Source organism: Corvus kubaryi, unplaced genomic scaffold, assembly GCF_017639235.1.
Source record: "Corvus kubaryi isolate FWS band 111438036 unplaced genomic scaffold, C.kubaryi_AGA036_p1.0 split3-73, whole genome shotgun sequence".
In the NCBI taxonomy this organism is placed as follows: Eukaryota; Metazoa; Chordata; class Aves; order Passeriformes; family Corvidae; genus Corvus; species Corvus kubaryi.
The window spans coordinates 26,910,754-26,922,935 of NW_024582091.1; the positions used below are offsets into that span (position 1 = coordinate 26,910,754).

The 12,182-nt window shown below is 40.8% G+C and overlaps 1 protein-coding gene across 2 annotated transcripts in view; it reads right to left on the reverse strand.

Moving 5' to 3' along the window:
- Positions 1–11,379, reverse strand: part of LAMA4 (laminin subunit alpha 4) — a 100,138-nt gene extending 88,759 nt beyond the window's left edge. For both annotated transcript variants that reach the window (XM_042016334.1, XM_042016333.1), the window contains exon 1: positions 10,746–11,379. In XM_042016334.1, the coding sequence (XP_041872268.1) occupies positions 10,746–10,946 (201 nt within the window). In that variant the 5' untranslated portion in view covers positions 10,947–11,379. The remainder of the gene's footprint in view (positions 1–10,745) is intronic.
- Between the last annotated feature and the right edge of the window lie 803 nt (positions 11,380–12,182).

Here is a 12,182-nt window from a genome sequence, read left to right on the forward strand (position 1 = left end):
CCATCAAAGTAATCATAGAGAGAGATGGACAGAAGTTCTGCTCCCCACCATGAGGTACTCCACAATGTGCAGGCAGAAGCGAACATCTGCTCTGCAATTTTATTTATTCTCTGTTGATTTTTGCTAAATTTGTCTGAGCTTTGAAGCCTTTCAAACTAGAGAATTAAAAACAAACAGACTTGCTCACCAGCTTCCCCTAGGCCTCCAAGCTCTATTTATAATTTCTATAAGCCTTCATTACCTCTGGTCTACAGTATCAAATTCTTATGAACTAGAAAGGTCACATTCTAACTATTATTACTGGAGAAAGTAATTCAGTGTGTGACATCATAGCTAGATAGTTAATTACCCATTTAATAGGACACTACAGCTGTTAGGCAACTGTCTGCATGCAAAAAGCCACTCTGTAGTATTTACCAGTTCAAATGCAGAAACCTCATGAAAATTAGCCATTTGCAATTTCAAATTTATTTTGCAAACTGTAAACATTCCTGAGAGGAACACATTTTTTAGTTTAGTCTTCAAATCAATGTTCATGATAGTTTTATTATAAGCACCCTGGTGTAGTACATTAAATCCCTATATTGTTCTAAATTTCTGACATTGTTAACTGTGAAATATTTATTACTTTGAGTGTTCCACTGATGTTATAAATTAGAAATTAACCAGAAGTTGGTGAAGAAATTTGGGAACAATGCTGGTAATCTTTTTTTATCCACTTATCTTGACAGGTATCTCAGTTCTAATTGCATTTAATGAGACTGCAAACTAAAGTAATTATGTGAATTGCACACTAACAAGCTTTCTGTTTTGTTATTTAATTTGCAAATGTAAAAGCAAATTATTTCCTGCTTAAATAGTCATTCAGTGGAATCCTCCAATATTTTTGCATATTCTTATTTTTTGAATGAAATTCTAAGCTGAGATAGGTTCGATTAAAAAACCTCAGTGAGTGCATTTGCCATAGATCTGGGCAAATTAATGTAATAATAAGCTGTTCTAGATAAGTGATATGAAATGCTCATTAAATCTGCAGCAGTGTGTTTTTGTGAAGCTCAGTAATTTGAATCTTCAAACACCAAAACAATGATAAATAAAGCAGTGACACTGGTTGTGAACCTCTAATCTTTTTCAGTAAATGAACTGCTTAATAAGTGATGAAACAAATGAAGTATTATTTTCTGTTACCAGTGTCGTTTCTGTCATTCCCTGTGTATGGATCTCAATATTGTTCCTTTATGCCTGCATTCCCAGTGATGGTCCCACCTGAGAGCACAGGGCTGATCTGGAGCCAGGCACACCATGTCTGGCCAGTCTGCAGCTGCTGAAGAGTGTATCTGATGATTGAATTTAGTCTTGTTTTCCAACTGCTGCTGTGTTAAGCAGCGACTAAACACTAGAAGTTCTCCATCGTTTATATATACAGAGGGGTTGAGCTCTCCTCAGAATTTACTGGAAAAGTTGTGATTGCCTTAAGGGACACAGGACAAGACACTAACTTCATAACTTTTTAACTTGCAAACTTCATGTTCTGACTTATCCATGACAACTGGGATTATTTATGTATTACCTGATGAGCTATCAACTCATCAGCCTCCAAAACAGAAGTTTATTTTTGATGACAAAAAAGCACAGATTATGAAGCTGGTGGAAACCTTCTTCTCAAGGTTTTAGGCGCAAAGCTCAGGGACTGCTAAAACAAAAACTAGCAAGACTGAAATTAATTGCTACAATTCTAGATAAAATCTGGCTGGCAGGAAGACACAGAAAAAAGCGTTACCCCTATTTCTCCCTATGGCATGGTAGAGGTAGCAGTCAGAGAGAGAGTGAATATGGATAATTGCACATGGGTAACCTCCAAACCAATAAGCAAAGCCGGCATGGTGTGCAGGAAAAAATTACAAGGAACCTTCTCCCCAGCCCACTGTTACTCTGTGTTCTGATTCCTTGGGTGGGCTTGTGCATGCCTCCACGGCAGCAGTGACAGGCTGATGGGGACTCCCGCAAAACCAAGAAATAGCTGAAAGCCAGATGGCTTTATGCAGAACAACAACATTATCTATTACCTTGACTTAGTAATTGTATTAAATTTTTTAAAAATTTCCTGTGTTGAAAGAGTTCCCAGACTGTTATCCCTTCCCCAGTTCAAGTGGAAAACAAACTGCCATTCAGCAACAGAGATGGGGTTGGATCCAACATAAACATATCTCAACTAGGCATTCTCCATAGAACTGCACAGTCATTTTTTCCATATACAGTGGGAAAGACAAAGCCTCTGCTTAAAAGGCATTCTTCTCTAAAAATGGGGAGGGCTAAAGTGTTTTAGCTGTCTGGAAGCTGGCTAAGAATCTGAGATTAATACCAGTCTCTAATTTACTTATTAGTACTGCAACTGAGTGAAAAACTTGCTCTTACACATGCTCATTGTTGGAAATAGAAAATATGCAGTTGAAGGAGTAGCTGGTTAATTTTCCTCTTTCAAAAAAAAAAAAAAGCCAAATGTATTCAATTTACAGGAAAAGGGATAAATCTACATTGTTTCCTCATTAACCACCCTCCACCCAGTCCCCACTTACATGAAATGTACATTCTAAGTCATTGAGTCTCTCAGATAAGTGAGACATAATCAAATAACAAACTACAGTACTCCCTGAGAGATTTCCAGATAGAGACAAAAATTTTCAAGGGATGAAAAAGAAAAGTGGGTGTTAAAGCAGGTACGACTGTGTTTGTGGAACACTATTAAGACTGAGAGGGTAAATCTCAAGCTTCTTTTGATTTTCCTTTAGCATTATTTTCCCCCCTTCCAGATTTCTAGTGTTTCCTGGTTTGATTTTGCAGCTCTTTGAAATGTTGGAATCACAGCAGAGAAAAACAGTGATCTGCTTGGCCAATAGCCATAGCATCAATTTAAAAGTCTGTTAGAAAGAAACCCAGGCCAATGTGAAAGTCTTGAAAGATGAGGAGAGAGAGCTTTCATCTGTCTCTGCCTCCCAAGGGTGGCCCAACTATGGACAAGACAGACAGCTGCTAGGGAAGGCTGATGGGAAGATCCTGTGTTTCTGGGCAGCTCTCAGAAAAAGGGCTTTTCCCCTGGATCATCTGAGCACTTTGCAAGTGTGTGGGAAGAGAGTAAGACAGCTCAGCATGGTTAACTTTATACTGCTTGCCTTATGTTCAGGATGAAGCTGAGCAGAGGCTGTGCTCTGAAAGGAGAGAGGAAATGCCAGGGCTGGGGAGAAGGGTAACCTGCCTTCTTCTCTCAATGCCTCTGGGCTTCTTTCATCATTGGCATAGTCTAATATTGAAAAAAAATACATTTTTTGTTGGCTCAAAGAGAGGGAAGAATCAATGCATCAAGAGAAAAACCCAACAACTTCTTTTCTTCTCCCTCACAGAAATCCATCACCAAACAGCCTGTTTCCAGCTGACTTAAAAGTAATTAGCTGGTGCCTTAGAGACCCTGTTGAACCTCTTCAGACTATCCTTGCCATTGACTGGAAAGAGAGAGCCACAGAAAACCACAAACTTGCAATAGGCTGAGCAGGGTACGCAAATTTCCCCTGACCTTACACCATGTCTAGACTTCCAATACCTGTCCACCTCCCCCTGAATGGAACTTTGCCAGGAAATCGTGCTCTGGAGACCTTGCCAACCCTCAAGGCTGTGTTAGCCTTTCTGGGGCATGAAGGACTTTAATAGCCAGGGTAGGGAGGGCTATGTTATATTTTGTTCTGCCAGGTTTTTTTTTTTTATTGTTTTCTTTTTTGGATACTGGATCTGGACAAATGCTTGCTTCCACAAAATGCTGTTGAGGAAGGGTCCCTGGAGCTAGGAGTGGGAAGCACAGCCTAAGGCAGTAATGAATGGCAGGCCCCCTGTAGCTCTCCATAGGCTACCATCCAGGCTCAGAGGTGGAAAACCACAGTAGGAAACCCTAGGACATGCTGGCCTTGCATTAGCCTTGGCAGAAAACTCTGCTAATCTCTTGGCACTTAGAAGGTCTTTCATAAAAGAGTAAAAGGATGCATTGTAGGGTGGTAAAAGGGTGCTACACAGCTCAGAAAGTATCTGGTTTAGGTGCTGGTTCTACGTAGCTACTTTTCCACCATTCAGCAATGGTCAAAGGCTGAATGAGCTAATTTTCTTCATTTTTGTTGGGTAGACAGAGTCAAACAATGATTCTGAGTCTTACAGTTTTAGTTAAAAAGTCTATTTTTGCAGAACTTATTGGAAGTTGTTCATCCAGGTAGTCTTTTTGTTCAGTAGTTATTATGTTTCAAACTAACATTCAGGTGTGCCAGTTTGTCTCATACACCCTGGCTTCTATATGCCATGACTTAAACAATAATATTTTAGTTGTTCTTACGAACAATGTGTTGTAAAATTGGAATAGTCATTTCTAAAATATTTTTCACAGCCCTCTCTCATTCTTTGGCTCTTGAATGCTGTGGGTTTAGCACTGTTTCTTGCTGGTTTGTCATAAAAGAAAAAAAAAGGGTTCTAGTATTTATGAAGCGTTTATTTCAAGATAACTGTATAAAGAAATACACAATACAGCTAAACAGGAACCACAAAGCCAGATCTTATTTACCGCATTTTAGTCAATCTGTTTTCATTGTCAAATACACACTTTATGTATCCTGACTGACAGTTAGGAAAATCTCTTTGAGATCATTTGATGGCAAAGAAATAGATTTCAAAAACTTTGGAACTCTAACAGCTTTGTATATAATTCTATTCAGCAATTGTTGAATCTTGCATTAGGATGCATAACCCAAACATCCCCAGCTCATGGTGGTGTGTGAAAATGGACTGGGATCAGATCCAAACATTCAAGAGGACCAATTAAAATATAAAACCCAAAGGGTGTCTATATTTTGGTGTTTGAAATCTAAGTCCAGAAGCAAGTTGTAAATTATCAGTGGCTGGTTATATGTTACTCAGAAACTAGGCCTCTTTTACACAGCTCTTGAGCACTAGAAGCTCTAATTGTTATCAGTTTAAATCAGGCCAGGTTTTCCTTCAGAAAGCAATTCTTTTATTTCTTCTCATGCCCCCTGGAAAAACTGGACTTTTAATTCCTTCCTTGCTTCCCATGTTGTGAATAAGAGCGGGCATAAAATGCCTTTTATTGGTTTTCACAGACCTGAATAAGCTTTGGGGCACTTTGCTGGTACTTGCCCAAAACTTTGTGGGAATTCACTGCAGTAGAGTTTAAACTGTGTTTTGTGGTGGGTGTTTTATACATCTTCTTGAAATGGAGAAAATTTCCAACTATCCATCTGCTGTGTCTTGTGCTTCCATTTGCTTCAGCTTCCTATGATTTAAAAGGTTTGGGGATTGGTGGCGCTAATCCAAGCATCTGATTTTCATTAAAGTTTTGATGAGAAACTTAAGTTGGAATCACAAACATCTGCAGTAAAACTTCCTCCCCACTAATAGATGTTTCTCAGAACATAACCTTGTTGTATCAGAAAAAACCAGCAGCTAGAAATCCAAATTGCCCATTATAGAAGTTAACCTAACATAACCTCAAGGATCTGAAGTGAATTATTTTAAAGATCTGCTTTTTTAAAGTAGATGCAGTTCACATTAGCTTAAAAGAATATAAAGGTTCCTGTCAAGCTAAAACCCTTTTTGGCTCACACCTCAGGATTAGGCCTTCTGCTGCTTCTTGTAGTACTAGTTTGTTTTGAACAGATTAATGCTGCAAGTAAGGATCAAATTGTGGTTTCTCTCAACAGTTTGCAAGATTTTCTGTTTCAACCTTTTTGGGGAAAAGGAGTGAAGAAGATTTGATGATAATTTGAGTCTTTGTTAACAAGTGGCTGGGACTTATGATTGCTGTCATTTTATATATTTAATGTGAGCCATTTTAGAGAGGTGAGTTTGTCACAGGTCCTATGCTAATTATTGCTTATCACTTTAGAGAACTAGAAAGCAAGCACCTCAAACTGCTTCTTGCTATTTATCAGCAGCTGCTGGTAAAAGTCAGGTGGGAAAAAATGATTGTCAAACATGTCATTTTAACACACAAACTCCGTCACATAACTTCTGTGTCTTACTTTTTCTTATAGTAAATGGCTAATTTTGACTTGACTATGATAATTGTTTCCTTTAAAGGACTTTTGCCTCTCTGCCTTTCCCCTGAGCCAAAAACACTGATGCTGGAAACAGTTTTCCTCTTCCATCTGTCCAATAATATCATGTCTTCCTTCACTCTGTGAATTGGCTTCCCGCCCTGTCCCAACTTCATTTTTTTCTTTACTCTTAAGACTCTTGATTATCTCATTCTTGCTCTAATTTTTTCCCCTCCTTTGTCTTCTTCCTGCTTTAGTTTACTTCCTTTCCCACTATTTACTTCACTTCTTCTTTCCATGCAGGACATTTGAGATGGTCTTTTTTGGTTTGGGAGATGTCTCCCCAGAATGTCTGTCTTCCCTTTCTTCCCCTAATTCTTCCCACACTCATCTCTTATAGTGGTCTCTGGCCTCTTGTAGTCATTTACATCAGAATGAAATGAGTATTTTACTGGGTGTCACCCTACATTCATTTTACGTTAAGAAGAGTGACTGCACAATGTGGATCACAGGGAATCATTTGCCATACTCTCTGGTATTTGAAGTCTTGTACCATTGTTTATTCTCACCTTAGACTCTGTAAGGAACTTTCTTCCTAATGGGGAACAAAATCTACACCTATGTAATTAAACCCATGATATCAGTGGAATTTACAAACACAGATGTTGACAGTGGCAGGCTTCAGACCCAAATGGTAATGTATGACCTGCCTCTTATTTTAGAGGCATGTATTTGACAGTGGGATATAACTGTTTCAGAACTTCTGGTTTTCAGTTTTACCTCTGTGCCTCACCAAACCTGGAAGTGTCTCACTTTCCTTCTGCTGCATCCAAGCTGGTGAGTGGAACACTAAAACAAAGATCCCTGATGTTTGCCACTTGTTTGTTTGCTTTTATTTGATATCTGCCTGTCAGTTTTAAATGCTTTGCTTCCATCTCTTATGAATCCTCCTTATAAAATATTTAAATCTATCCTTGTTTGGAAAAAACAATCTCTGACTTCATGCCACCAACTGCTGTTGGGCTGCACTGATCAGCTGGATCCACTGCTCTGCACTCACTCTTTTTCCCTCTGTCTCCCCACAGACATCAGGATTCAGCACTGTAACATCTCCCCCACCTCCCCTTATTGTCTTTGTGAGCCAAGAAACTTAATTTTCCTAAATAGTGCACAAGAAACTGAATACTTAAGAGTGCTTTTCATATTGATCTGCCTCTTCATGGACAAACCAACACAACTGAATAAAATCTCCAGTGCTTAATCACTTTTGAAAATAAAATTTTTAACTAACCTGTAGTCTCAACATAGTCACCTTCAGTTGTTGTTGCATATGCCAAGACCTTAATTTATTAGACTAACAAGTCCTTAGGTAATTTTTTTTTGCCTGTGTATGTACTTACACAGTAAGTTCGAATTTTTTTCTTAACCTCCCACTGAGTTGGCAAATTGGATTGCAGAGCCTCTCAGCTATCTTCAAATTCCTAACACTGTAATCCTTCTCATAATACTTTTCTGAATAATTTTAATCAATTTATAAGCAATTTTTTTTTGAAACAAGAAGCAGATATCTTACTGCCTGGTGGTCACTAACAATGTTCCTTATATAGGTAATGCAACATTTCATTGTGTGGAATCTAGTCCAGTTAATTTAAACATCTGCTTTAGCTGATTAATAAAGCTGTCCTGAAACAAGCATCCAAAAACGTCCTTACAGAGGAAGAGACTCCTTTGAGCATTTTCAGGGAAGACTGCTAGGAATTCGAGGATTAGAAAACCTAGGGTCTCCACTATTGTATGGGGAATTTGGGTTTGTACCTGAGGAGAGTCCATGATTCTGATTGAAACATCTACGAACAATTTATGTGCCTAATTTAGGTGTACTGGATCACATATACTGGATTACATAATGTTTAAGAACCAGGGCACCAAGGTAGCCAACATTGCCTGAAGTCCAACTCATGGTCCTCTCTGTGCATGGATACAGCATATTAGCATAGCATTAAAAATGCAGTTAGTTTCCTTCTCTTAAGAGATTTTCATTCAAATTCCAGCCACAAAAAAAAAAAAAAAAAAAAAAAAAAAAAAAAAAAGACAAAGCTCCACATTAACTTTAATTCTGATTTTTTAAACCACTTCTGCCAGTTCTTCCCAGTTTAGGGTTGCCACACATGGTAAAGGAAGAGGATTGGAAAACTGAGAAATAGTCACTAATATGTATTTACATTAATTGAGATCTCCTCTTCTTCTATAGGTTCATAACATTAAACTCTTACCAGGATTCAAGAGCATTCCACCAGTTACATCTTGGAAACTCCCACTGGCATGTTTCATGCTGCAGCTGACGGTCACCACAGACCACAACGAAGCCCCATCTGTGGCTTTGTAACTCTGCCTTGTGAAACTGCCCCCTTTGTATCATTTGGCACTGTTTGACGTGACTAACAGCCTCTGTCTGCTCGGGAGAGCTGTAGGCCTGAGTCAATATTTAGAAGAAGGAGCTGAATCAAACCACACTGTGTAAAGGAGTTTACTCTGTGGTTCGCTGTGAGCTGTGGGTTAAGAACTCACGCTTCAAAAGAGGTTAATTCAAACCTGCTGGGATGACCCTGTTCCTGAGGCTCAGGGAGGGGAGGTGAGCTGTGGGAGGGAGAAGCTCTTTGAGGACCAGAAGTAATGTTCCGTCCTTGGATGAGAGACTGCCAAACCATCACTCTCTGGCCACTACATCAACCTCCAGGCTTAAAGCCTGTTCCTCAAATCCTGCTACCAGCCACACACATGCATCCATGGGTAAGTGGGTTTTCACTGTTATAGAGCCATCAGTCCTCTCCCCAAAAAGCATCCTACTGGGCCTCTTTGGAAATTGCCATGGAGGTGGGTCCTGAAATATGCAGCAAAAGGCCTGAAGTCCCTGCTTCTTCCTCATGAAGCTATAGCATTCTGCAGCCAAGGGCCTTGGTGTGATGATACCAGGCACTGTCATCCAGTCGTAACATGGGATCCAGAGTCTAAGTGCTGCCGTTGCATGGGCTGAAGTAAACTGCCAGAAGAAACACCAGTTATTGAATCTATTATGTTGGGCCAAAGAAAAATTTAGGAAGGATTGAAACGGTTGAAGGAAACTGAAGTGTCCTTCCCCTGCAGTGTCCAATGTATCTCACAGCGCTTTCCCAATGTAAAATCTAATATACTTACATGAAGAAATGTAAACTGTGTCTTTGGGAAAACCATACTAGACTGTCTTATCAAGAAAGACTAATAATCACTGATGCTCATTATCCTGTGAAAAGCAGCTACAAAACCCATTCAGCTTTTAAGTCAGGCATTTCATTCAGGGACTTTCCATGTTGTAAGCAACAGGTGGCAATGCAGCTTCTCGGGGCTGATCCAAGGCCAGAGGAGAAAATCTGTACATCCCACACCATGGAGCCTGTCCAAAAACTGGGATAGCTCCTAAGAGTCCTTATGCCGAGCAAAGCGGGGTTTAACCTTCAGTTTTCTCACACAGGTCATGTTTCGTGCTGAGTCTCCAGCAGGGTGGGCAGGCGTTTCCTGGGGCTGTCCAGCTGCTCGGAGCAGGGGAATGAGCTCTGCCCAGCCCTGCAGCAACCCTGGCTGTCTGAAGGCTTTATGCACATTATTTCCACGGCTGTTAATTCTGGCAAGTGGACTGTAGGTGGAAAATCAGCCATGTGATATTGGAGATTGCGATCTTGATATTGTCACAGTGACACAGCTGTGTTAATCTCACCTCATTTTTGAATGTTATGCTAGAAGAACTACTCTTTCCCTTCCCATGACCTTATGGAACTCAATTAGCCTCCTACTTTGCATCTACCACGCATGAGATATTACTGTGTTGTGTCCACTGTTCCACTTCCAACCTTGCCCCCCTGCCCCCGTGCCATGTATGCTGGAGTGATTTATTTTTTCCTCAAGATGTGCTTTTGTGTAGACCATTCCCGATGTAGTGTTGCTGAAATGAGAAGTATAAATCAATCCCAAAATACAGGGCTTGTGGGAAAATTTTCCATTGTCAAATTGCTTCCCAGATCTCTCTAATTTCGTTTGTCACTAATCCCAACCACATAATTTTTGGAAGTCTTAAAATCTCTGCAGGTGTGCTCTCTGCAGATAGTTTTCTAGATTCATTTGATTTATCATCCCCTGCTTTCGCTGTGAAAACAAACTTCCAATTTTGGAGGCAGATGGCATTCAGAGGCAAAAGCACAAACTTTTACAGTACAGAGTTTGCCATCAAATGACAGACTCTTTTGGAAAATTTCAGTGAATTACAATTGCAGAAATTACAAGGCAAGCAGAAAAGTGTTGTGACAATTAACTCTTGTAAAATAGCTCTGTTTGGACAGGCCTGTTTAGTTATGTTGGCAGGAAAGTCAGAGACACGCTAAGCCAGCTTCAGTGCAAAGTACAGCAGCTGTCTGCTCACAGCAGGCAGGGCATGTGTACATTTTGAAGTCTGAACTGTATCTCTCCAGTCCCAAAATGCAACGTCTCAGACCACCTCCCCCCCCAACAAAATCCTCCTGTATCACTTTAAGGATCGAATGATTAAGATAACATTAACCAGATGGGAGCTTTGACACAGACAGGTGAAAGCAGAAAATTGCAGACACTAGAGAGAGAAGGGAATTACTGTACCTCAGCAAAAGGCACCCAACTTCCAGTAGCTACTGCCTGCTGCTGCCCTCTGATAACAGTGGCTTCTTGCGTGCTGACCGCTGAGCTACCTTCAATGTCAAACTGAAAAACGCTTCCCTCACTCGAGGCTGTGCTGGAGGAGAAGCATCTCAAAAAGAATAATACAGGAGAAACGAGGGGCCAGGCGGAGATCAAAGCCATTTCCTCCCCTTACATCCAGCAGTGGTCTTCTAGCGTCTCAGTAATTGTTTACCCTCTTCTGCAATCAGCCCCCCTTGGCTTAGTGGTGCCTCAGTTATTTTAACTTTCTTTCAGCATTCAGTTTCCAGATGTGGCACTTCAAGGCAGTCTAACCGGATCCCGATTTAAAAGAGGGGGAAAAAAAAAGGAAAAAAAAGGAAAAGAAGGGAAGAAAAACGCTTTTGCTGCCTCCCTCGTTCACTCTCCACTCTCCGTGCCTGTGGCTCCTCTTTTTCCCCAGAGGCTCCAGCACAATAACATACAGATGGGCAGTGCTTAAGCAGAGAGTGTCAAACAGAGATTGTATTCCAGGAAAGCACCGCTAGCTCTCCAGCCACCTTATCTCCCCCTGTCAGGATACAGACTGACGCTCTGTTCAGTGCTCTGGCTTCCTTCACATGTTCACATCATTCCCTTTTTTACCTTTCGTGTGGAGACCCTCCCACTCAAACTTTACTGTTCAGAAAGTGAGGTCACCCTTTCCTCCCCCTCCACGCCAGCTCCCCACAAGTCCATCTGACTGCTCCAAACAAATCATTGACTCTCCTGGCTGTTTATTTTTTAACATCTCCAGTTTATTCAGCAGAAGGAAGAAAGGTGCCAAATTTATTTAAAAAAACCCCGCTAGACTAGCCATTCCTTGTGTCATGGGGGAGGGGAGGTTGTGGGCGGGAGGAGGAGGAGGAAGAGGAGGAGGGAGACAGCCTGGCTGTGCCATGGGCTAATAGGGCTAAGTGGTTTTTCTAACATGTTTCATTCAGCTCCTTCCCCTCAAGCCCACCTCTCTGCTTCTTGTTGGCTCGTGAAAAAGAATATCGTTCACTGCGATTTTGGAAAATGACTTCATTCCTCAGGCTCATGAACTTTTATTTACAAAGAGCATCTTGTATTCCTTTTTCAAGAGATGCTTTGTGAGGCCCTGGTAACAAGGCTTGCAGTGTGTATATGAAAGTGAGCTGAATATGTTGCCCACAGCTCACTTCATTTTGTGACTACGATATCAAAAAGACAAGACAGTAATCCTTGCTAGGTTTTGGGATGAAGTCAGGGTATAATTATACTAATGTGCACTGCTCCAGCCAAGGGGTCAGCACCCTGTCCCTCAGTGGTCCTGTGTGAAGGGAGTGGTAACACCTCTGGCCTGTCAGGCTTCGTTCTTAAATCTTCACAGAAATTGGCTTACCGGGCTTTATTCTG